Source organism: Oncorhynchus clarkii, chromosome 4 (assembly GCF_045791955.1).
Source record: "Oncorhynchus clarkii lewisi isolate Uvic-CL-2024 chromosome 4, UVic_Ocla_1.0, whole genome shotgun sequence".
NCBI lineage: Eukaryota > Metazoa > Chordata > Actinopteri > Salmoniformes > Salmonidae > Oncorhynchus > Oncorhynchus clarkii.
In genome coordinates, this window is record NC_092150.1 from 36351305 (window position 1) to 36376809 (window position 25505).

General features: G+C 43.8%; 3 protein-coding genes across 16 annotated transcripts in view; 1 reads left to right on the forward strand and 2 right to left on the reverse strand.

Annotated features, from left to right (window-relative positions):
- The window catches only part of LOC139406763 (exocyst complex component 2-like), an 85304-nt gene extending 78156 nt beyond the window's left edge, over positions 1 to 7148 (forward strand). For all 11 annotated transcript variants that reach the window (XM_071149770.1, XM_071149776.1, XM_071149777.1 and 8 more), the window contains 4 exons: positions 430 to 552; positions 5840 to 5901; positions 6324 to 6383; positions 6576 to 7148. In XM_071149770.1, the coding sequence (XP_071005871.1) occupies positions 430 to 552; positions 5840 to 5901; positions 6324 to 6383; positions 6576 to 6669 (339 nt within the window). In that variant the 3' untranslated portion in view covers positions 6670 to 7148. The remainder of the gene's footprint in view (positions 1 to 429; positions 553 to 5839; positions 5902 to 6323; positions 6384 to 6575) is intronic.
- A 1781-nt stretch (positions 7149 to 8929) lies between these two features.
- Positions 8930 to 14410, reverse strand: LOC139406760 (interferon regulatory factor 4 like). Of its 4 annotated transcripts, none has more exons than XM_071149767.1 (9): positions 14322 to 14410; positions 13800 to 14002; positions 12747 to 12933; positions 12146 to 12228; positions 11663 to 11807; positions 11289 to 11390; positions 10702 to 11082; positions 10097 to 10206; positions 8930 to 9813 (listed from the first exon to the last, which is right to left on the reverse strand). In XM_071149767.1, exons 2-9 carry the CDS (start codon positions 13998 to 14000, stop codon positions 9631 to 9633), a joined length of 1392 nt encoding a protein of 463 aa, XP_071005868.1. In that variant the 5' UTR covers positions 14001 to 14002; positions 14322 to 14410; the 3' UTR covers positions 8930 to 9630. The 4 variants fall into 4 exon arrangements, with proteins under 4 accessions (XP_071005868.1, XP_071005866.1, XP_071005867.1 ...); XM_071149765.1 differs by having other exon boundaries at positions 12146 to 12243; XM_071149766.1 differs by having other exon boundaries at positions 12146 to 12243; positions 14250 to 14374.
- A 343-nt stretch (positions 14411 to 14753) lies between these two features.
- On the reverse strand, positions 14754 to 24260 carry LOC139406762 (dual specificity protein phosphatase 22-B-like). Its single transcript, XM_071149769.1, has 7 exons — positions 23823 to 24260; positions 23572 to 23605; positions 21773 to 21855; positions 16447 to 16496; positions 16191 to 16265; positions 15933 to 16104; positions 14754 to 15666 (listed from the first exon to the last, which is right to left on the reverse strand). Exons 1-7 carry the CDS (start codon positions 23841 to 23843, stop codon positions 15514 to 15516), a joined length of 588 nt encoding a protein of 195 aa, XP_071005870.1. The 5' UTR covers positions 23844 to 24260; the 3' UTR covers positions 14754 to 15513.
- Positions 24261 to 25505: the final 1245 nt, after the last annotated feature.

Below are 25505 nucleotides of genomic sequence, written 5' to 3' on the forward strand. Positions count from 1 at the left end.
CTGAAACATGACCCGCCTAACTGCGCTCCTTAACACCCGCCAGCTTAACCCGGAAGCCAGCCGCACCAATGTGTCGGAGGAAACACAGTTCAACCGGCGACCAGGGTCAGCCTGCAGACACCTAGCCCGCCACAAGGAGTCGCTAGGGAGAGATGAGCCAAGTAAAACCAAACCCTCCCCTAAGCTGGCCGACGCTGGGCCAATTATGCACTGTCCTATGGGACTCCCGGCCACGGCTAGTTGTGGCACAGCCCGGGAATGAACTCGGGTCTGTAGTAACGCCTCTAGCCCTACGATGCAGTACCTTAGACCACTGCTTTTCTGTACAATGACTAGAACCTCTCACCGTTACTTACATTAAATCAGTAGACTTACATAATTCATTGAATCAGTGGACACCTCCAATCTAACCCTCTCTCTCTCATTTAGGTCTTTACAGTGTCTAAGGACCTAGTTCCCAGGGTTTTGAGTAGAATCATTGAGGGTGTGGCGGAAGAGATGAGTCGCCTGATGCAGTGTGTCTCCTCCTTCAGCAAGAACGGAGCCATACAGGTACACACACACTTTCAGTTTGCCACTCTCTCGGGTAAGTCAAATGGGCCAATTGTGCGGGGATTTACCCTCTTTTACTGACCACAGTAACCCCCAACTACCTCTTCCAAACCAGCTGTACTACCTACTGGTCCACTCTGATCTGTTTCACCTGTCTTGTGCTTGTCTCCACCCCCCACCAGGTGTCTCCTAATTTTTGTTCCCCATTATCCCCTGTGTATTCATACCTGCGTTTTATGTTTGTCTGTTGCCAGTATGTCTTGTCTTGTCAGGTCTTACCAGTGTGTTTTCTTCCCGGATCTGACCTTTCTGCCTGTCTTGACCCTGAGCCTGCCTGCCGTTCTGCGCCTGTTTGACCTTGCCTTGAATTACGAACTGCCTGCCCTCGACCGGCCCTTTACCTGCCCCTTAGTACGATATGCAGAATATTTATTATACAATCTGCCTCCTGTCTCTGCAGCTGGGTCATATCCTGAGTTGTGGTAGTACGAACTGGCCATGACTGACCCAGCAGACTCGGATCAGCTCTGCAACGCTGTTTTCTCCGAAGGAGCTACCATTGGAAGACATGAGGAGTTCCTTCATAGGCTTATGGAAAGACTCCAGACCATGGCAGAACACCATGACCATGCTTTCAATGCATTACTGGAGCTATTCCACAGATTATCTACCAGGCAGCAAGCCACTACGGTAACCTCCCAGACTCTCCGTAACCCCGCTACCAGCGCCGTTTCTCCCTAGCCTATCCCGGCTTACCTCCTCCGAAGCGCTATGCTGGTGATCCCAGAAGCTGCCGGGTGTTTCTCTCCCAGCGCTCCCTCATTTTCAGGCTGCAGCCCTCTACATTTCTGTCTGACCATTCTAAGATAACATATCTTATAACGCTGATGTCCGGGAGGGCACTCGCCTGGGCTACGGCGGTGTTGGAGCAACAATCCACTGTTTGCCTTAGGCTGGAGGATTTAATGGCAGATGTAAGGAAGGTGTTCGACTCTCTGTTGTCTGAGAGAGAAGTGGCTCGTAAAGCTACTTCAACTGTGTCAAGACCCCTGTAGTGTGGCAGACTACGCAGTAGACTTTCGCACTTTAGCCACTGAGTGTGCCTGTACCCCAGAATCCCTGTTCGACATGTTCCTTCATGGATTATCAGTGTGAATTAAGGATGACCTCGTAGCCCGGGAGCTGCACTTGGACCTCGACTCTCTCATAGCCTTGACCATAAGGATCGTTGGGCGACTACTGGAACGCAGTAGAGAAAGGTCTGATCCCGGGCACACGCACCCGTCCACGATATTCCCCTCGCCTCCGAAGAACCCCGGAAATCCGTGATGCTTGCATTCCCAAGAGAATCCAATATCACCAAAGTTCCCTCAGAAATCATTGAGGACTGTCGACTCGCCTCCTACGGCGCCCATGCTAGATTGTTCCTTGAGGAATGTTTACACAGACTGAGCTCTAAAAGCTGTATGTATTGTGGAATTTCAGGACATTACATTACTGTCCAGTAAAAAGCCCAGGCTCATCAGTAGGTACGAATACGCTGGTGGGTCATACGGGGAGTTTCCCAGCTCCCATTACTCATACTCCTCTCCATGCTATCCTGTTGTGGGGTGACCGGTTTAAATCTCTCCAGGTACTCGTGGACTCTGGGGCCGATGAGAGCTTTATAGACACTACCCTGGTGTCGGAGCTGGGTATCTCCACACAACTCCTCTCCGTTCCCATGGACGCCAGAGCGTTGGATGGACGCTCTATTGGCAGGGTTACCCACAGTACTATTCCTATTAACCTGCGAGTGTCAGGGAATCACAGTGAGTCCATGCGGTTCCTGCTCATTGAATGTCCTCGTGCAGCCGTGGTTTTGGGTTTTGTCGTGGCTCCAGAGGCACAACCCCCTGATCGACTGGGCAACGGGCTCTATCCTGGGTTGGAACCCGTTCTGCCATGCGCATTGCCTCAGGGCAGCTCAGCCCGCCCCTGGACATCCTCCTTCGGCTTGGGGAAAGCCTTGGATCTCTCCGCAGTTCCCGTGGAGTATCAGGACCTCTGGGAGGTTTTCAACAAGGCACGCGCCACATCTCTTCCCCCGTATCAACTGTTTGACTGCGCCATTGACCTCCTCCCTGGCACTACACCGCCTTGGGGTGGCTTTATTACCGGTCTTGCCCGTAGACCAGGACCATGGAAGGGTACATTGAGAACTCTCTGGGAGCAGGGTTAATTCATTCTTCTTCCTCCCCTGCCAGCGCAGGGTTCTTCTTTGTGGAGAAGGACAAAACCCTGCGCCCGTGTGTCGACTACTGGGGCCTTAACCTTTTTGGGATAGGGGGAAGCATTTTCACTTTTGGATGAATAGCGTGCCCAGAGTGAACTGCCTCCTACTCTGTCCCAGATGCTAATATATGCATATTATTATTAGGATGTTTGAATGATGTCTGTGAGTATAACAGAACTCATATGGCAGGTGAAAACCTGAGAAAAATCCAACCAGGAAGTGGGAAATCTGAGGTTTGTAGTTTTTCAAAGCTTGGCCTACCAAATACACAGTGTCTATGGGGTCAAGTTGCACTTCCAAAGGCTTCCACTAGATGTCAACCGTCTTTAGAAACTTGTTTCAGGCTTCTGCTATAAAGGAGGGGGGGATGGGAGCTGAATGAGTCATGGGTCTGGCAGTGTCTCGGGCTCGTGATGTGCGTTCCCGACAGAGTTAGCTCTCGTTCCAGTGCTTTTCTACAGACAATGGAATTCTCCGGTTGGAACCTTATTGCTGATTTATGTTAAACATCCTAAAGATTGATTCCATACATTGTTTGACTTGTTTCTATGACCTGTAACATAACTTTTAAAGTTTTTGTCTGGACGTGGTGCTCACGCCTCATGAAGATGGATTACTGGACTGAACACGCTAACAACAAGTGGCTATTTGGACATAAATTATGGACTTTATGGAACAAATCAGTCATTTTTTGTCAAACTGGGATTCCTGGGAATATTTATAATGTTATTTCTAACTTCTGTTGACTCCAACATGGCAGATATTTATTTGGCTGGATTGGGCTCTGAGCGCCGTACTCAGATTATGCTTTTTCCGTAAAGTTTTTTTTAAATCTCACACAGCGGTTGCATTAAGGAGAAGTCTATCTTTAATTATGTGAATAACACTTGTATCTTTTATCAATGTTTATTATGAGTATTTCTGCAAAATCACCTGATGTTTTGGAATCAAAAAATTACTGCACGTAACGCGCCAATGTAAACTGAGATTTTTGGATATAAATATACACATTATCGAATTGTATTGTGTAACATGATGTCCTATGAGTGTCATCTGATGAAGATCATCAAAGGTTATAATCTCCACCCGGCACAGCCAGAAGAGGACTGGCCACCCCACATAGCCTGGTTCCTCTCTAGGTTTCTTCCTAGGTTTTGGCCTTTCTAGGGAGTTTTTCCTAGCCACCGTGCTTCTACACCTGCATTGCTTGCTGTTTGGGGTTTTAGGCTGGGTTTCTGTACAGCACTTTGAGATCAGCTGATGTACGAAGGGCTATATAAATACATTTGATTTGATTTTGATTTGAAAGGTTAGTGATTAATTTAATCTTTGGCTGGAAAAATGGCTGTGTTTTTTTGACTTGGCTATGACCTAATCATATGTTGTGCTTTCGCTGTAAAGCCTTTTTGAAATCGGACACGATGGTTAGATTAACGAGAAGCATCTTTCATTTGCTGTATTGGACTTGTTAATGTGTGAAAGTTAAATATTTTAGAATTTTGCGCGCTGCCTTTTCAGTGGAATATTGTCGAGGGGTTCCGCTAGCGGATCACCTGCCCTAGTTAATGACATCTCGGTAAAGAACCGTTACCTGCTACCACTCCTCGGCTTTCGAGCGTCTCCAGGGGAGACCGTATTCTCGAAGTTGGACCTTCGGAACGTCTACCATCTGGTTCGGATACGGGAAGGAGACGAATAGAAGACAGACTTTAACACAGCTAATGGGCACTACGAGTGTCTGGTTGTGCCATTCGGACTGACCAACACTTCCACAGTGTTCCAGGCTCTGGTCAATGATGTGCTCTGTGACATGTTGAACTGGTTCGTGTTTGTCTACCTTGACAAAATCGCTGTCTATTCCCATTCGGTTCAGGAGTGTGTTCTCCACATCCGACAAGTCCTCCAGCACCTCCTGAAGAACTAGAAGTGTGAATTTCATCGCTCCACCATCTCCTTTATTGGGATACGTCATCGCTGCCGGGAACATTTAGATTGATCCGGACAAGGTGAGAGCGGTGGTGGAGTGGCCCCACATCCAGAGTGAAGCTGCAGCTTCTTAATCCATCCGGACCCGTCCTGTCAGTTCGTAGTGGAGGTTGACACCTCGGACGTTGGACCTGTCCTGTCCCAGCGTTCTTCTCGGATCGTAGTCTCGGATCGTGGTCTTCAGTTCTCGTCACGATTCTGGAAGGCTTTCTGCAACCTCATTGGGTCGTCAGCCAGCCAGTCCTCCTGGTTTCATCCTCAATCTAGCGGCCAGTCGGAGCTTGCCAATCAGGACCTGGTGACGACTCTTCGGTGCATCATCTCAGCCAACCCCACCCACCTGGAGCCAATAACTTGTGTGGGTGGAATACGCTCAGAACATCCTTCCCTGCTCGACCATTGGTCTCTCGCCCTCCGAGTGCTCCGTGGGTTATCAGCCCCGGCTCTTCCCTGAGCAAGAGGAAGAGGTCAACACCCTCGGCTCCAGATGTTTGTCCACCGCTGTCGGTATAGCTGGTAGCCGGGACCCGGTGGCGGTCCGCTATCGTCTCGGGCAGAGGGTATGGCTCTGTACTCCGGGTGAGCCCTTTCCCCATCTCCCTTAGCCCCATCGCTGTTCGTCTTCTGTTGCCCCGCACCCTCTGTATACATTCCACTTTCCATGTGTCTAGGATTAAACCTCTGTCTCACTGCCCTGTGTCTCCTGTTCCCGTTTCTCTTGCTCTCAAGTTTTGTTTTTCTAGTCTTCCCAGATCTGACCTTTCTGCCTGTCCTGACCCTGAGCCTGGCTGCCATTCTGTCCCTGTTGACCCGGCCTTGAATTACGAACCACTGCCTGCCCTCGACCTGCCCTTTGCTTGCCCCTTTGTATAATAAATATTCTGAGTATCGAACTATTCACCTCCTGTGTCTGCATCTGGGTCATATGATGTTGATACAGATATACTTAGGGTACTTAAAGTATGTGCTTTTATCTGTTCCTTTCTTTCTCTTTATCCTCTTTCATCCCTCTTTCTCTCTCTGCAGGCCCGTTTGGAGATAGATTCTCTGAGAGATGCTGTAGCCTCCTACCTGTCATCTGAGAGCCAGTAAGGCCCATAGAACCCCCACTGACACTGTACACCACTACACACCTGTTTACCACACGTACACATACACTACACTTCCATACACTGTGCATACTATACAAATGTACATGAATTACAGAGATTATACATTACTCTCACTTTCATTCCTGTAAATCACATTCATCTTCCCCACACCTCTAGTCGTCATCACCTGGTGGTATATGGAAAAGGAAGCGAAAGCAGAACTTTACCAGCAATCCAACTGGTTTAATCAGGTTCTGTGACTTAAGCAGAACTTTACCAGCAATCCAACTAGTTTAATCAGGTTCTGTGACTTAATATAAGTCTGTCTTTGTGTTATGGTATGTCTCTCTCTCCTTCTGTGTGTAGTATAATTTGTTGGTATGTGTGGTGTTGTGTTAACTGTGTATATCTTGTTTAAGCGCCAGCTTCAAGCAGGCTCTGGAGGTCCTTCCCCAGCTACACAACGGAGCAGACAAAAAGTAAGTAATTCGTCAAGGTCATATTTGGAGCAGACAAAAAGTAAGTAATTCATTAAGGTTCAAGCTGCCACTAGAACAAGATTCATGATGAAAAATGCCAACCTGCACAGTACAGTGGGGATGATTCTACCTCTTATTTTCACTCTGTCTGTCTCTTGTCTTCTCTCTCCCTCCCTCTCTCTCTCTTTCTAGGTTACTGGAGGAGCTGCTGAATAAGTTTAAGAGCAGTATGCAGCTCCAGCTCACCTGTTTCCAGCCCTCTAATGTCCAGCCTGTCAAGAGATGAGTCTGTACAATGTCTCTTCAACATTAATATAATGGCACTATAGTATCTCTATCAAATATGTGCAATGCCTATTTATTTGCACCGATAAACTCTCGTAGCTTTTTGTTAAATTGTTATAAGATCTAGAATGGAAATTAGCACACTAGTCTTTTTCACGCTAATCTATTTTTTAATCTTAGATATGTACATTCATTTTCTGAGTTAATCTCATAGTTAATCTGGGCAGCCCCTCTACTGTGGAATCATGCTAATTATGCTATTGTTAGATGGCCACTCATCTAGAAATCAGCATCCCAGTCCCTTGTAGGCAAGCTAGGTCATGCTAGCCTGGTGTTTGAGACAAGACTGTCTCTCTTCTACTGAGAAACCAGTCAACATATGTGGTCCCTGATTTCTGTATGTTCATAAAGAAACTGCACATTATGCTCTGTCCTCTTATTACTGTCTCAATTGCCAAATAAAGACACATTTATATTATTTATGTTCTTGTAACCAGCCACATTTGTGACAGTGAAAGAGAGAGCATATAGTCATCTCTGTCCCGTAGACGGTAAGGCCTCAGCCGTGCAACAGTACGTTAATAGCCAAAACAGTCACCTCTGGCGGTTGTTGTACTGACAGCTCACGCAATGTCTGGCACAATAGAGTCTGGGGTAGGGCCGGTTAGGGTATTGGTAGGGCGGGGTGGGGAGTGGTCTATGTTAACTCCTTAGTTACTGGCTATAAACCAAAATGTTGCACAGAGATTCGGTTGTAGGTGTGAGGAGTTAGCAATTACTGAACTGGGATGGATGGTTGCGGTTTTGAAGTGTGTGTGGTCGTATGTCAGATGTAGTAGTAGTAGACGAAGGCTGCCACACCCATGAGTCGTGGGATTATCAAAGGGCGTGTCCCTAGAACCGGCACTGTGGGATTTTATCACAAAATATTGTAACATTTTACACGCGTACATGACTGATTATGAAAACATCACTCATTACGAGACAACTCAACACAAAACATGATGGGGACTTGAATAACCTACCAGAAATCAACTAGCTCTAACCAAAAAATTCTAATAAAAGATCATGAGATTGAAATGTCTTACAACAATATGTAAGTTTTAGTTTTTTATTATTATTATTAGACAATAATTTGCCATATTAGTCTTGTTACTGTATATTGTTTTTTTTTTGGGGGGGGGGGGGGGGTCGGTTTTGGGGACATTTGAAAAAGAGATTTCGTCCTGCTTAAAATGTTGAATAAGTAAATGTTCTTATCGACGAAACAAACCCAAAAACGTGGCAATGTTCTTATTGCCACTATCGACTGTTTCAGACAAGTCAAACCTCAAATTTCTTAATGTAGGCTACATTATCAGCAGCAGCAGCCCATTTTTTTCTAAGGCCAGGCAGGGGGAAAAGTCATTTAGACAGGGTGTTTTGATTGTCTGTTCTAAACTTAGCTCTGTCTCTGTCCACCCACGGATTCATTCACAACAGCAGTAGGTTCAAAGCCCTCAGGTCTCATCCTTCTTCCACCGGTAGACTGTTTACAGCAATAGAGAGGTGAGGAGGGGAGTTTTACACCACACTTCTGTTCCATCCAGCCGCAGGTCGAGAGGACCAGGCCTATCAATCAAAACATGTTTACATTGATCTCATTCTCTGAAATAGGTGATATTGACACTGGCAGTAGGTAGAGGGATTTTTGTATGTAGATGGTGGAGTGGAAAGTGTCAGGCAAACCAGTTGGTTATCATCAAAAATCTGTTATTTTGCCATTGTATGTTTTCTCATTTATTTAAGTTGGCTGCATGTGTGCACATTTTTCTGTGTGATTACATTGACAGCCATTTCTCCTCCATAAGGTATTACAATGTGGTATCAAGTGGCGTCATCAGCCTTGTTTACCTTATCAGACCGTGGAGAAGTAACCACACAGATGTGTCACTCATTCTGGGGTTTTCACTATTCTTCCATGGAAGTTAAAATGTTGTTTGGCATGTCAAAGGCACCCCAGGAAACAGTTCTAAACCCTCTTCAGTTCTAATGCCTCTCTGGGGCGGAAAGAGTGGCCGACCTCTTCCTCCTCCCCTGGTGATGTCATCACCCATTGTTTATGACCGCGTTCTCCTGCGAGTGTGTTTGATTAACCAGCATCATCCTGCATCTGAACCAGGCTTCCTGTACACACACAAAGGATGTCACTTCTCACAAATCCCTTATCTAACACGAGCCCTCTTTCTATTCATTTGATGTGTGTCTCAAAACATGCAAAGTTTTTTTGCTTAAAACATTTTAATTATTCCATTACAAAACATTCCCCAATGTATGACACAGTGGGCCAATCCAAAGGTTCGGCATGCTAGTACGTGTTTCAGTGTGATCGAATCTCAGTGGTAGTCTTTGGTCATCTCTGAACTGCAGTATTTATGATTGAGGAAATGTGATGCTATACACTAGAAGTAACAGGGCAAATGTATTTACAGAAGAAAGCATGTCAACATCAGCATGGCCATACTACACACGATCATACAATAAAATGCAGATACAAAAACACACACACAAACGACTCTAGAGCATGTCGATACAATCACTACAGCTGTCAGTTCTGTTGTCACAAAGTGGACCTTGCAAAACGGCGGTCAAGTTTGAGTCTTTAAGGCCAAAGGATGGCTCCCTGAGAGTAGGTGAAATACAGTTTGATCCATAAGAATTTGGGGTGTTGACTCCCTTACAACACACATGTACAGCATACAACTATCTGTTAGTCTCTTCAGTGGTCCCAGTGTACGTTCCCCCATGGCCTGGTTAAGTTCAGTTTGGCTTGGATGGGCATAGTTCTGCTTCAGCTTTGATGGAAATGTGTGATCCAGAGTACAGTGTGACAACTCTTTCCTCGGCTCCCCAGGCTCTCCCTCTCTTCTCCTCTCCCCATGTCCTGCACCGCAGTCTGACTGATCAGAGATGGTCAGATTAGTCAGTCCTGCAGGGTGTTGCTATGGTGATGTGTGATGACCCTCTGGTAGTCCTCGGTTATGGAAGGGGTCATGCTTTGTTCCGTGACCCCAGGGAGAGGGAGGTCGTAGCTGCGGTAGTAGTGTCCGCTGGACTGCTGATGCTGGGTGTAGTACAGCAGCTGCCTGGCAAACATGGGTTCCACCTGCAGGAGTGGATGGGAACAGCAGGGATTACTACTGGTGTCACAGAGGTGGTGGTGGTGGTGGTGGTAAGCGGGTTAGGTGGTGAGATAGAAGGGGGACTGTACTGTAAGTGCTATGTATGAGTGTGGGTGTTACAAGGAATCAAACTGATATTTTGTGAGAGACAGATGGAGGTTACGGGGCATATAGAGGGTCAGGATTAGTTGATGGGGTGTGAGTAAAGTAGAGAGGGGCATTGAAGACCGGTAGAGGTCATGTTGATGTTAGGGGATGATTCTATACCTGTACAGTGAGGGTCCTCTGTCTCTGGGGATCCAGACACTCGTCTCCGAAGCTCAGCAGCACCTGGAGACGTGGAGGGGGCCGACAGTGGAGGGCATAGCCCTGCAACTCTGGTAGACAGAGAAATAAAGGTTAATAGGGTCTAGATGGTTAGGTACAGAGGAGCGGCATGGAGAGGGGCGACTGGAGGGAATAACCCTGCAGGTCTGAGATAGCGGAGGGGGGGAGGAGAGAGAGAGGGGTGGTAGAGAAAATTTGACATTTGACCAATGTGAATTCCTATGAACTGGTGTGGTGGTTACTTTAGAGGTCATGTGACTGGGTGGAAAGTCCTGTGTCTATATGCAAATTAACCCAATCAGGCTGAACACATCTGTGGTAGGGCAAGGTGGGCGGGGATGAGGTCACATGACTGTATAATGTCCTATTCTTAAAAGTGTGTGGTGGGGAGTATGGAGGCAAGCTCAACATAATATTTACAGGAAAGGAGGACGTGTCTGCTTCCTGTCCACGACAAGGAAACAGCATGACAACAGTGCGGTTTAGTTTGCCAGTGAATGAGATGTGTGTGCGTGTGCGACTGCCTGCAGTTTACGTTAACTTACCTGTGAGGTAGTCCTGTGTGTGCAGTAGTTTACAGGTGTGTTCTCTCTCCAGCTTGTTGGGTTTGTCTACATAGGATGATAACCCTCCCTCCCAGAACACTCTCTCCTGGCACAGCCGCCGGGCGTAGAGGCCATCTGGGGCCATCCACAGTAGCACGCCCCTCTCCAGGGGACAACTAGGGGGGCTAGGAGGACACTCCTCCCCCCTCCCCAGGGCTGGGAGGCTGTCCAGGGGTAGGGGCACCAGGTCTGGACCCACAGTGGGGGAATAAAGCTTTTCGTCTGGGGAGCAGGGAGCGATGCGACAGCCCTCTGGACTGGAGGTGGTCACCTCCCTCCACAGAGAGTCCCGGTAAAACACTGACACATGTAACCGCATATCTGGGGTGGAGGAAGGAGTACAGGTAAGAGAAACAGCATAAAAATTAGAGTATTTAGCTAACTCTTGGAATACAGTATAAATTTGCCTTAAGTATAATGCGCAATTACGTGGACTAAAATCTAAATTATAATTTGTCAACATTGAAGTAAATAAGCGTGTGTGTGTGTGTGTGTGTGTGTGTGTGTGTGTGTGTGTGTGTGTGTACCTGAGAGTGCCTCTGCTGATCTCATGCTGGTGTCCAGTGTGAAGGGGGAGGGCTGGGCGTCAGTAGCGCTGTAGGTGTAGAAGGACCCTGTGATCTGGTACCCTGCAAACACAGAGAGACAGGACCTGAATAAAGGCACGTATTCCAACACACCAGAAAAGCATACACGCAAACATCATGAGCCTGAATTGACGATCAAACATTGAGGTCAATGGAAGACTTACGCAAAAAAAGTGAGTTATTTGAGCAGATGTCAAGTTAGGGTTTAGGCCCATGAGAGCCCTTTGCATAACTACAGATACATAACAGCTGCATAGCCTACATTAGATTCTAACACACAAGTAAAAATATATATGCTGTGGTATTAGGCCTACCGTTGTCCATGCTGGGCCCCTGGGCCCAGGATAGGCTGCGTGAGGGGTAGGGGCACTGGGCATAGGGCAGCTCAGGAAGAGAGGCCTGCTCTGGAAGATAGTCCTTCATCCAACCTCTCTCTGTACTGGGCATGTACCCAGGCATCTATAGAGAAAGAGATACCTGTCAGTCAAACAATCACCTCTACACACGGGACCAACTATGATTCAGAATATGAATGGAAGAGGAAGTATCACTAAGACCGGGCTCATGTGATATTGTGCGCTAATCACTCAATGTGCGTACTAGTGTGTCTGTGTGAGTTCATGCCTGAAAGGGTGGGTTCTGAGTCCCTCGTCATGTGATGTTGATGACACACTCGCCAATCCATGCAGCTGTTCCCTTCACTCTCTCACTCACCAACACACATATAGACACACACGTAAACACACGCCACAAACAAAACCTCTAAGAGGTGAGAGTTTACAGACTACCATAATTACCTGTGTCTGCAGGGCGGGGTATGAGGGTAGCATGGGGTAACTCAGAGGACTCAGGGGGCTGCCACCATCCTCCTGTTTGGATCCTGATAGCAAGAAATCTGTTACATAGGAGTAATAATTTAAACACACGCCACATGAGTAATCACACAGACATTCAACTGCACTCTTAAATTATGAGAGGGTAGATAGTAGTTTGTAATTACACATGAATAATCAAGACTTTATCATAAAAGTTCATAATGAATATGAAATATCAGAGAAAGCAAATGGATGCCAAAGTCAGGCTGCCAAAGTCTTGCGGTTTGGCAGCCTGATTTTCCAGTATACTGAAATGTTTCTATTGTTTCTATTATTTGCACATAAGTCACTGGCCCCTATCAAAACCTGCTGGGGCATTCAGTGCATGGGTGCCATCTGTGTTTCCTTCTGATAGTAGTGCATATAATAAAAACATACATATATGGAAGCTGATTCAATAACTTTTTCTATAGGTTTTTCCACAAATTTCATCATTTGAATTCATTATAAACTGCAACGTAAAATTACAGCATGAATCCTAGGCCACTATATTTAAAGTAAATGCAAAATAAATTGAACTGACGCTTCTTGGCGCACTCCGGGATGATCCGGTAGACTTTGTATGGGTCTGAGATGTCCAGCTGACTTCGCTGCACGAGCTCCTCGAAGTCGTTACTTTTGTTGAGCGCGCACCGCAGGCGCGTCTTCCACGTTGGCGGGTCCAGTTTGTCGATGCCCTCCCGAAACTTGCCTTTAAACAGCGCCCAAGCCTGCAGAAAAGTCGCATAAAACGGAGTCGTCAGACACGGGTAATGAATCACCGGTGCAGTTGTGCATAAATTGGTAAATCCTATGCGTAATGGATTTGGCACCTCAACCTAACCAAAGCTTAGTTGAAGTTAGTAGTTGTAGCAGTAGCTTTTATTAGTGGAAGGCCTAGTAGTTGTAAAACAAATGTTTATGGTGTTAATTAAAGTTTTTTATTATTATTATTATTTCATTGGTATTATTACAAGACAGTAGTTGCTATATTATTCTTGTTACTAAGTATTTAAAATATATATTTATATTTGGACACTTGAAAACGAGATGCTACCGCTACAGCTAAGTCTGTTATCTAACCTTTTACCTAGTCACTTTACCCCTACCCTTTGTACATCGCTACCTCAATTACCCCGTACCTCTGCACATCGCCTCGGTACTGGTACTTCCTGTATATAGGCATGTTATTTTTACTCGTTATTGTTATTCACTGTGCATTTTTTTTTTTTTTTAATCTTTATTTTTAACTCGTGTTGTTGGGAAATGACCCATAAGTAAGCATTTCACTGTTAATCTACACCTGTTGTTTACGAAGCATGTTACAAATAACATTTGATTTGATTCAAGTTATTTTATCCTGCACAAATTTCAAATAAATAAAAAGCACCTACTTAACTCATCACTAGTCTAATTGTACTGTGTGTAGCTCCTTGTGTGGCTCAAATGTATGAACTCAGTACTGTAAGTAGCTCTGAAGAAGAGTGTCTGCTAAAATATTAAAATGTAATAGCCTACACATCTCTCGCACATGCAGTGCTTAAATGCAGAATGTTGGAGACATTCATTTGAGGCCCGGTACCATACAGTAGCCTACCTTGAAGAGAGCGGCATCCTCGTCCCGGTTGTAGTCCTGCTTGCCCGCGTGCTTCCATGGTATCCTGAAGATGCTCTTTTCTTCGTTCTCCCAGACCAGGCCCTGGTACTTCCCGGTATCCACCTGCTCGATTAGCCACGAGCGGAGCTTTCCGTTCCCACAGCTCACCGTAGACATCCCGTAGTCCGACTCAGGGTTCATCTCTAGCCAAGAGACAGGTGAATGGTCAGGACAGTATAGGCAATATTGGTAAATATTATAGGGACTAAGATATTTAGACTACAAATTATCCATAACACATGAATTTGCCTAAAAATATCTGCGAAAATTTTATTGCTGGAGTTTTTTTGTGACAAATTGCTTGCGTATACTAAAACTGCATACCAATTATGTAAATTGTATTCAAATAATTTAAGAATAGGCTACATTCACTTTTGAACACTTACTTACATGTAAACGTATTTTTTTGCTGCAGGTAGCCTATAGATTTGAGCGGGAGCAGAGCAAATGTCCTTGACTTACCGCTGAAACTCGAAACCCCTTTGAGTTTTGAAATCAATCAGTCTTGAAAGATCATAATGCAGCGTGACATCTCAACTTAAATCAGTTGTAGATGGGGGCGGGGCGAAATGAAGTCGAGCGTGGATGCTGGGCTGTTCGCGTCTGTTAACCTTCATGCTGCGCATGCCTCCCGTAAACGGCAGGGGAAACCCTCGCGAACGTCAGTCGCAGAAAAAGACACCCGCAGCGCTGGAAAGTGGAGCAATCTGTTCACCAGTCGAGAGCAAAGCAATTCTTTGAAATTATATAAACCAATTATATAGGCTAATTCTACATCCTGTCACGGAAAGCCTAAACCTATATTATTTTCATGATAAAATCTGTTTCCAGTAGGCTATAGATGTAGGCTATAAATCGAATTCCAACTTTCAAATAAAGACCCAACAAACTTAATCAGAGACCAATTTTTTAATAAGTAACCTATGTAATCATTATAATTCCTAAAGTCATAGGCTAATTATCATTGTGATAAAGAAGATTGCCTAGTGGGGATAACATGAACATGTGGCTGTGCTTGGTGATATTGCCTAACTTTAACCACCTCTATATGCATGGAAACAGTAGACACATTTTAAGTACTTTTTTATATGCCATGGTCAAGAATAATCAATCAAAATCTCTGTCGGTCTACAAAGATACAGTGCTGCGTTTCACATAACTTTTAGGCCTATGAATATACAGAGATGTATTCCTCGTAATAGGCTAAACACAAAGCACACACACACACAAACCCACACACGCCACACTCAGAGGGGGGGGCAGGAGTGTGTATGGACAGGAGTGGGGGAGATGATAGAAGTTAGAGGTTTACTCTCTCTCTCTCACTCTCTCTCTCTGTGTGTGTGTGTGTGTAATGTAGGCTTGTAATGTATCTTTCCTGAGCGTTCAGATTGACTGCTCTTGCATGTTGCTGTGACTGTTAAGGGAGAGCAAGAACCCTGTCGCACACAGGGACCACTGAGAAATCCCCCTCATGACAACCTGTACATTTTTTTGTAATCAACATTTTCCAGTTGGTCTAACCTACAATTGGTTGAACTGAATAAGAAACTCAGTCCCACCTATATATATTGAAGTCAGAAACGGTGATTGGCTGGGCATTGGGTGAGTGACAGCTGTCTGGCGTGGGCTGAGCAGGCAGGAGACCATGGGGTCATGTGTTGCTGGTGGCTAGCTGAGCCGCCGTTGCCGTGGCCGTTGCTATGGACTCACTGATGGCCTGAGACTTCTGCCACAGAAGGGCTCTGATCTCCTCTTCATCATTAAAATGGTTCTCCTTATACCTGTCCTTAAACCATTCCCTATACTGAGGACAGAGAAGGAGACCGGAGAGAGTGTCAGAAGAGTGGGAGAGTTGAGAGGAGGAGAGAGTCAAGAGAGGGAAAGATGAGAGGGAGCAGAAAAAGAGATTGATTGAGAGAAGACCCAGGAGAGAGTAGAGAACTTGTGTGATAGCGATTGTGAGAGAAAGATAAATAGATAAGAGGAGGAGAGAGAGAGAAAGAGAGAGCGAGAGAGAGGCAATACTCAGTGGGTTAAGAAGAGAGAGAGCGAAAGAAGACTGTCACTGACCTGTGCCAACTCTAGATTCTCAAAGTCCTCTAGCTGCCTTAAGAACCCCACGTTAGGTCCAGCACACGGCCGTACCACCCTCACCGCAGCTAACGACTCCACCCAGCCCCGCCCAGTAACTGTCATGATGTACACCACCACCAACGTAACGCTACGAGACACACCTGCAACACTGGGAACACATCAGTCAATCAATTACAAAAATTAGAATGTCATCGATACATTCAATCAAATATCAGTACATAAAAAAATTCTCACCAGTGGACCAGGCAGCCTTTCCCTTTGAGTCTGGACTCGTGGATGAAAATGATGCTGTCCTTAAAAAACGGGGTCCTGAAGACAGATATAAAGCTTGGACTAGGGCTGCAGTTTGAGCTAATTAACGAACATTTAGGGGATATAAAGTCACGTGACGTTCCTCATTTGTTAATTAACCACGCACATGCGCGCACACACACCAGCGCACCTGGCGCGTACACACACATCGCACGTGCACGCAAACACAGACACTTACAGGTTTTGTTTGGAGGCATCCGCAGCAGGGATGCAGAGGTATTTCATCTCCTGTGGAAGAGGACAACTGGAGCTGAACAACAAGTCAACAACATGTAAAATATTGACATACCCAATTGGGCATTTGACATGATGCATTTGGGTCTATAAACACTGTGTCGTAATGCAGTATGCCAACATACTATATCTAGTGATGAGGCTCTTTTATCACTTCAGTTTGAACTCTGTGGTGTTGGGGTCTTCTGCTCTCTTCCTCTTTCAGGTCCTAACAAGGGACAAACCCCATGCAGTAGCGCATCATGACAATACAGGTTTACTCTCTCTCTCTCTCTATGTGTGTGTGTGTTTGTGTGTGTGTGTGTGTGTGGTGAATGTGCACCTGACAGCTGATGGTGAACCATGGCCTCAGCGGGCAGAAACGAACCGTCACGTTATGACTGCGCCTCGGCAAGAAAAGAACCTCTGCGATATAGAGAGCCACGGTAGTCCTCCAACTGGACAGGTCAGACAGACAGCCGCCCGATAGACAGTAGAACACAGGTGGGAGCAGTCCCAAAACTCATTTCGACTTGATATTTTCTAATAAACTCATCTCAACTGGTCACCCAAACAATGAGTCATCACAATCAGCATAGCTACCCACAACACAACACTGTCAAGATCAATAATCATCATAGCAATTAGTCATGACCACAATTTACCACACAACTCAAACCAAAACTGTGTGCAACGAATTAGATTTAGAAAAATACACCGCAATTAATACATAGAATACTAATCCTGAGAAGCATTACCAATTTCTGCTAAAATTGCCCATGTCAACTTCACCAGGTTGTTAACTAACCTCTTCCCTCTCCAAAACTACAGAGCTATCTTTGCAGAAATCAATCAGTATAACCATACAAGTTGACTGTTGGGTATGCAAATTGACCCTCCATCTGGCTTGCCATTAGTCTGCAAAGAGCTGAGTCATAGAGGCTTGCTAAACAGTTGATCAGCTGACTTACAGGTAGAATGATAACGCATTCTCTAGTAGTGTGACGACTCGCCGATGCGTTTCAGCTGCATGGCCTTCGACAGGGAGTACTCCCTGGTCTCCCTGAAACTTTGTTTCCATTGAACATGCCATACGAATAAAGGCATTTTAGTTAGTTATATGAAGAGTGCCTTGGTCGTCCTTTCTTTTTGATAACCAATTCACCCCTTTTATCAAAGAGCACCTTCTGTCTACCAAAATCTACTATTGTGTATCTTAATACTGTTTTAGAAGTTGCCATTCTCTCTCCAGCATAATAATAGTGAAAGCACACTACTGTACGCACAACCACTAACTGAGATGCTGTCACAGACTGATAAAGTGTAAAGAGATTGATACATGGTTTCCAGGCTGGCTTTCAATGAGAAAATATTAAAGTTCAGAGACAATAGTTGTGTTTGTACACATATGGTGTATTTGGTATTTTATTGCTTTTCAGTGCAACTGAAACAGCTGCAGTCAACAGCACTGAAGGAAAACTAGTTGCTAACCGCACAGCTCATTTTAGCATTCTCAGTTTGAGATTTGTCCTCTCCCCATCTGTACTTATCTCACACAAACACACCTTTCCCACTCTCTCATATAGAAACATATTTGAACATCTGAATGAAGCTCTATCTGAAAACCCAGATAAACATTTAATACAGTCGTGAAGAGGGCACGACAAAGCCTATTCCCCTTCAGGAAACTAAAAAGATTTGGCACGGGTCCTCAGATCCTCAAAAGAGCAGCAACATTGAGAGCATCCCTGCCTGGTACGGCAACTGCTCGGCCTCTGACCGAAAGGCACTACAGAGAGTAGTGCGTACCGCACAGTACATCACTGGGGCTAAGCTGCCTGCCATCCAGGACCTCTACACCAGGCGGAATCAGAAGAAGGCCCTAAAAATTGTCAAAGACCCCAGCCACCCCAGTCATAGACTGTTCTCTCTACTACCACATGGCGAGCGGTACCGGAGTGCCAAGTCTAGGACCAAAAGGCTTCTCAACAGTTTTTATCCCCAAGCCATGTTGGTAAGTATACTAAGCCATAAGACTCTTGAAGAGGTAATCAAATGGCTATCCAGACTATTTGCATTGTCCCCCCCCCAACCCCTCTTTTACGCTGCTGCTACTCTCTGTTTATCATATATGCATAGTCACTTTAACTATACATTCATGCACATACTTCCTCAATTAGCCCGACTAAGCTAGCACATTGGCTACCCGGACTATCTGCATTGTGTCCCACCACCCAACCCCTCTTTTACTCTACTGCTACTCTCGATTTATCATATATGCAGTCACTTTAACTATACCTACATGTACATACTACCTCAACTAGCCTGACTAACCAGTGCCTGTATATAGCCTCACTACTGTTATTTTTCACTGCCTTTTTACTGTTGTTTTTATTTCTTTACTTATCTATTGTTCACCTAATACCTTTTTTTTACTTAAAAATTGCACTGTTGTTTAGATCCTGCATTTCACTGCAAGGTACCTGTTGTATTCGTTGGACGTGACAAATAAAGTTTGATTTGATTTGATAGAGTTGCACTTTCATGTAATTATGAATATGCAGGCAGGTCACCCGTGATACAAGTCAGTATTCAACATCCATCCATGTTCCAGGAAGTCGGGAGATTATGTGAAAACTGGCCACTAGGGGCAACAGTGAGCACTGTCACCTTCAAGTAGGTTTTGGTTTTGCTAGGGAGTTGTGCATGGGCGTACGTAGTGTTGTTACGTTTGATACCGGAGCTCCGAGGCATGCGTCGAAATTGCTAAGCAGCTAACTTGGAAGCAGTATGCCATTGCGTGTATCAGTTTATCAGAAGTACGTCGTCAATGACGTCCGAAGCATCGTTTGATCACATACTTTTTCAAATCATTTGTTGCAAAATGCGAGCTCCCACAGATTTTGCTGTGTTTCCAGTGATTTTTTTATTATTATTCCAAGCTGCTTTCAAACATCGACCTCTAGTGGACACCGTACTTACAAATATAGTTCGGGTTTTGTACAAAACATTTCACCTAACCGGTAGTTTAGCAGGTACATAGAGGAGGGAACTAAGGAATATTCGTGAAGGTATGAGTTTGAATCCTGTTAAAGGCACACTATTTTGAAAATTGGTCTTTCTGCACTGTTGTTCAAATTATTTGTTTTATTTAGTGTAGTATAAGCTTCTGTCGTAAGCATCCTAAATCATGCCTTCGATTCAGTTTTTTTAAATAGTGAACTTGAAAGCAAAAAAAGTGTGGTAACTTTACAAGGATTATCCACATGCGTTTCAATGTTTCCTTGCCTTTACTTGCAAACTACAAAATAAAGGGGTACAGCCATGTAACAAAGGTTGAAAACAGGAGAGCGATACACCCAACTCAACATGAGGTAGTGTCCCGTTAATACTGTGCCAACTCTGTGTGATGACATCACAGGAGGGTAAAGGTCATGGTCAACACCAACGTCCATGAATAGTAATAATACTATACTGCAGTTAAGTCCACCACCTATTCAGTAGGAATTATTTATATAGTGTCCACTCTATAGCAAAAAGGAAGCATGGTGTAAGATGCAAACCTGGTATTCCAACTGATTATAGGCTACTAAATCTAACAATTTACTGCTCCACCAAGGTGTTTTAAAGAACACAACAGAGAAAAAATACCTCTATCTGATAATCACATGATACTATTTATAGCTAACCAGCAGATGTCACTAATGTGCATTACTACCAGATAAAGAAGCTTTGAATAATTTACCGTTTTTAGGCACAATTTGGTTTCCCATCACTAGGTGTTAGCGTCTTCCTCTGATTTTAAGGTTGCATGTTCCAGTACAGCGAGAGAAAGTTGTTTTTGATATTTTTGTTTTAAGCCTATCCCAAACCTTAACCCTTACATGTACCATTCGAAGTTAATGACGAACCTTAAGAATTATGAGTTTATGCCTAAACTTAACCTTAAACACTTCGAAATTTGACATTTGGAACAACTTCGAAATCTGACGTTTCCGAAACACGGTCGTCTCATTCTGACGTGAGACTGTTAAAGCTTGTAGGAATAGAAGGTTTCAATAATGTCATCAGAAAAGGCAGAAATCTAGCTGCAAAATGATGCATGCATGCCTACGTTTTGATAAAAAAATGATGCATGCATGCCTACGTTTTGATAAAAAAATGATGCATGCATGCCTACGTTTTGATAAAAAAATGATGCATGCATGCCTACGTTTTGATAAAAAAATGATGCATGCATGCCTACGTTTTGATAAAAAAATGATGCATGCATGCCTACGTTTTGATAAAAAAAAGTGTAGAATAATTTAAACTCACCAACAACTCCACCTTGAGTTGCATAACATGAGGTACACTCTTTAAAAAAAAGATGCTATCTAGAACCTAAAAGGGTTCTTTGGCTGTCCCCATAGGATAACCCTTTGAAGAACCCTTTTTGTTTCCAGGTAGAACACTTTCCACATGGTTCTACATGGAACCCAAAAGGGTTCTACATGGAACCCAAAAGGCTTCTCCTATGGGGACAGCCGAAGAACCCTTTTGGAACTTTTTTTTCTGAGTGAAGAACCCCATTGTCTTGTGAGTGATACCAGAAGTCTAATACTTTCCATATAACAATTGAAAATGGGGATAGGAAAGTTCGACTTTCAATACAACTTCAGTTTTCTATTTCAGGAGTCGTAACAGAGAAGTGTGAATTGGTGACATAATGAACATTGTATGAGTATTTGACTCAGTACACAGCAACAATTACTTATGGGTATTTCTTTCATCCACAACTATCTGAGAACCATTATTATACAGGCATTGAGGCGTAGAACCTTTGACTAGAATACACTGTTTACAAAACACACAGCCGAATATAGAAAGAACAGAACACTTTCCAACTGTCACAATGTAATGATTATATCAAGTTCAGCCCTTGTATTGCTATTGGCGATATGACTGTGATCTTGTGGGATTAAGTGGGTGTTAGTTATTCAAGATCAAGCATAGCCTCCCAAGGTTATAATATAAGTAGAGTAGGATCAAAAATGATCTATACTTATCGTTCCATTCAACTACTGCAACCAGATATCATTCCATGCTAATATAACAAGGCAGGCAGTAGACTGATTGGTCAGGTTATACTGCTGATTCCAATATCACACAGGTCGTAACTCAAAGGGCTGGTTCCCTGGACACAGATAAAGCATAGTCCCGGACTAATATACAATTTCAATGGAGAATCTCCATCTCCAATCCAGGACTAGGCTTAGTCTGTGTCAGGGGTGGGCAAGGCATAGTCTCACCTCTAAAATGGGGGCAGCGGTGTCATGGATGGAAAGGATGTAGGTGATATTGTGCTTCGCCAACAGCTCCTTGTCCCGCGCATCTGAGAATAGAAAACATAATAATAAAACATAATATGTCATTTAGGATATGCTTTTATCCAAACCGATTTACAGTACAGCGAGTGCTAACATTTTAAGTTTACTGTATGTACATGATCTCTGCAGGAATCGAACCCACAACCCTGGAGTTGCTAGTGCCACACACTTACCAGCTGATAAAAATCACGTAGGCCCTGTCCTCAAATTACAAAGACCCTAGGCGCCCCTGTCCTAAATAAAGAGTTTTCTGCTCAACAACAACAACCAACTCCCCAAGGATCTCCAAGCAAATAAGCTCTCACAAACAGGTTTTTCTTCATTTGAACTGAAAGAAAAACCGGAAAACCAGTGTTTCTAAAAGAGCACAAAAGCAAGAAACAGTAAATCTTCTAATCAAATTCAGTCTTTAAAAGGAAGCTAAAGGTTCTCTACTTAGGTCAGATGTGCCAAGGGCATGTTTTCTCACACTGGGTTGGTTTACTGAATGGTGAGGTGATATACATATGGACTAGAAAGGACTGAGGAAATTAGGCCCAAGCCTGATTATGAAATGACGTCCAACCCAAACCATGCACAGTGAATTGATATTGGCTGGTGTAATCTATTATATAATAACAATAATCAAATAAATTATTTAGAGCAATATAGCACACACACACACACACACATACAGTGGGGTCCGAAATTATTGACACAATTGATAAAAATGAGCAATAATGAATATGTAAAATATTCAAATACTGAGCTGTATTGTATGTATTCTGTTATTTTATACTAATACAATTGCTTATAGAAAGAGATTTTGTTTAACAAGTAATACTTTTTTTCAAAAAGGTAGGGGTAAAAAGTATTGACACCCCATAAAGATTCTAATAAATAATGTAGTCAAATGTTAAGTATTTGGTCCCATATTCATAGCACACAATGACAACATCAAGCGTGTAAATCTCCAAACTTATTGGATGCATTTGTGATTCAGATAGGTTGTGTTTCAGATGGTTTTGTTCCCAATAGAAATGAATGGTAAATAATGTATTGTGTCATTTTGGAGTCACTTTCATTCTAGATAAGAATATCCTTTGTTTCTACATTACACTTTTACACATACTTCTACATTAATGTGGATGCTACCACGGTTACGGATAATCCTCAATGAACCGTGAATAATACGGAGTGAGAGAGTTACAGAGGGTTAAAGATCATAGCCCCAAGACATGCTATAACCTCTCCCTCTCGCCATTACCAATAACAGGGGAGGTTCGCATGTCTTGGGTGTATGATCTTTGACCCTCTCTCACTCATCATTATTAACGATTAATTCAGGATTATCTGTAATCATGGTAGCATCCACATTCACGTAGAAGTGTTCAGGAACATATTCTATTCCTATTTACAATAAAAGTGACTGAACATTTCACAATACATGATTTACCATTTCTTTCTATTAAAAAAAATCATCTAAAACACAAACAAAATGAACTGCAAATGCCTCTTTTTCATCTTTATCAAGGGTGTCAACAATTCCGGACCCCACTGTATATGCTTAATACACAAGCATACAGTCTTATTAAATAAAGACACTCTCATAACTGTGCTTGAACGGATCTTTGTAGGGACCTGGAGAACTGAACAGCAGGTGTGGGACACCCACTGCTACACACACACACACACACACACACACACACACACACACACACACTGTGAGGGAACGACTTTACCTTTGAAGTTTCCCAGATAGAGATCAGGCAGCACCTACATGGTGAAATGCATGTTTATTCACAAATGATTCTGTATAGCGTATAATAATAAAGAGCCGGCTAATTGTGGCCTATGTACTGCAGTCTTTGAGCCATTGTATTTAACTGAATTTCTATAGCTTATCCTTTCTCACAATCAAAAGCAGATGATGGCGTTCCGAGACAGCGTCGGGACACACACGTGCTCCATTTGACATAATTATTACCCCTACCTTGTTTATTCCATTCCCCATGTCCTGGGAAGAAAGTATCCCTCTGACAGACGCTTCAACCTAATGCTTAAATGTCTTATTCAAAATAGATAGCATAGTAGTCTGAACAGCCTGTTTGAAAAGTAGCCAAAGTTTTCGGGATAATTTATCTCCCAGAAGCAGGTAGCTGGTGCCAAGCCCTCTCAACAGGCAGATAGTAGTCTTTCCTTTCGTGTAGTTTTCAGGCCATTCAATCTTCTCCTGTTCCTAACTCGTCATCTATTTAATGAGACCTTGGAAGTTCTCATAGAGTGTGCGTGGCACCGGGTTTGCCCGTTGTGGTTATGGCTGCAGACAGTCGATTAATCTAACTGTTGGTCATTAATAATGACGCAATGTGACCTTAACCCTGCTATGTGACTGTTTTGGTATGTGGCCATCCCGTGGCCACTGCTCTCTGGGGCTAAATATATGTCTCAGTGGAGTGGAGTTAAGATAGACAGAGATCCAGGGGGCAGAAGAGGCAAGCCCATAGCCCATACCTACAATAGCCTACATAACCCACAGAGCTCCAACAGAGCCCCAATAATCCATCTCTCAGTTGATCTGAACTTTTAACCGTCTACTCACCACAAAGCAAATTCTCCAGTGCTAAATCAACACTGACCATTTTCAATTTGACACTTGGCCAGTGTCTATACAAGTCCACACTTCTGAGTGTTAATATTTGTGTTGTGGAGAAAATTACCAGGCTGATACAGGAGTACAGTTTGGTTTAGAAAAAAACCTCTCGTGCTGTACAGCCCACCCCAATTGTGTGCATGTGCCTTACCGATTAGGTGTCGTAACATAACACTGTCGTAATACATTACCGCTAAGTAACAGCATAGTAACTAATATAAACAGATATACACTACCGGTCAAAAGTTTTAGAACCCCTACTCATTCAAGGGAGGCCATGTAGTGTAGATCACCGATACTACAGTGAGTATTTCTCCTTTGGCAAGATAATCCATCCATCTGACAGGTGTGACATATCAAAAAGCTGATTTAACATCATGATCATTACACAGGTGTATCTTGTACTGGGGACAATAAAAGGCCACTCTAAAATGTGCAGTTGGCATGCTGGGAGCAAGCAATTGGCATGCTGATTGCAAGAATGTCCGCCAAAACTGTTGCCAGAGAATGTAATGTTAATTTCTCTACCATAAGCCACCTCCAATGTCATTTTAAGACCACGTGTAACCACGTCAGCCCAGGACTTCCACATCTGCATGATCGTCATCCTCACATAATAGTATTTTCTTACAAGTCTTTATTGACACATGCTTCTATGTCACATTTACAAAGACATCTGAAGTGGTAACCAATATGTTCAAACATTGATTAACATCAACCTAGACCAATTAAACTGGTATAACACTTTCACTCACTGGTGGCCAAAAATAACTAATTCAAAGCCATGCCTCCAATATCATTTCCCAGTGTGACTTGCCTTTTTGAGTAATTTGTAGCGTTACCACCCATGACTGCATTTGTTCATGACAGAGACAAATTTATTATTCAATTTTTTTTTATTTGTAACTGTAATGCCCTGGTTGTAGTGGAGGAAGAAGTCAGGCGCAGGAAACAGAGAGTTCAGGGTAGTGATACTTTTAATTCACCGCACAGGTGAAACCGATGCCAACCCAAACAAATGCC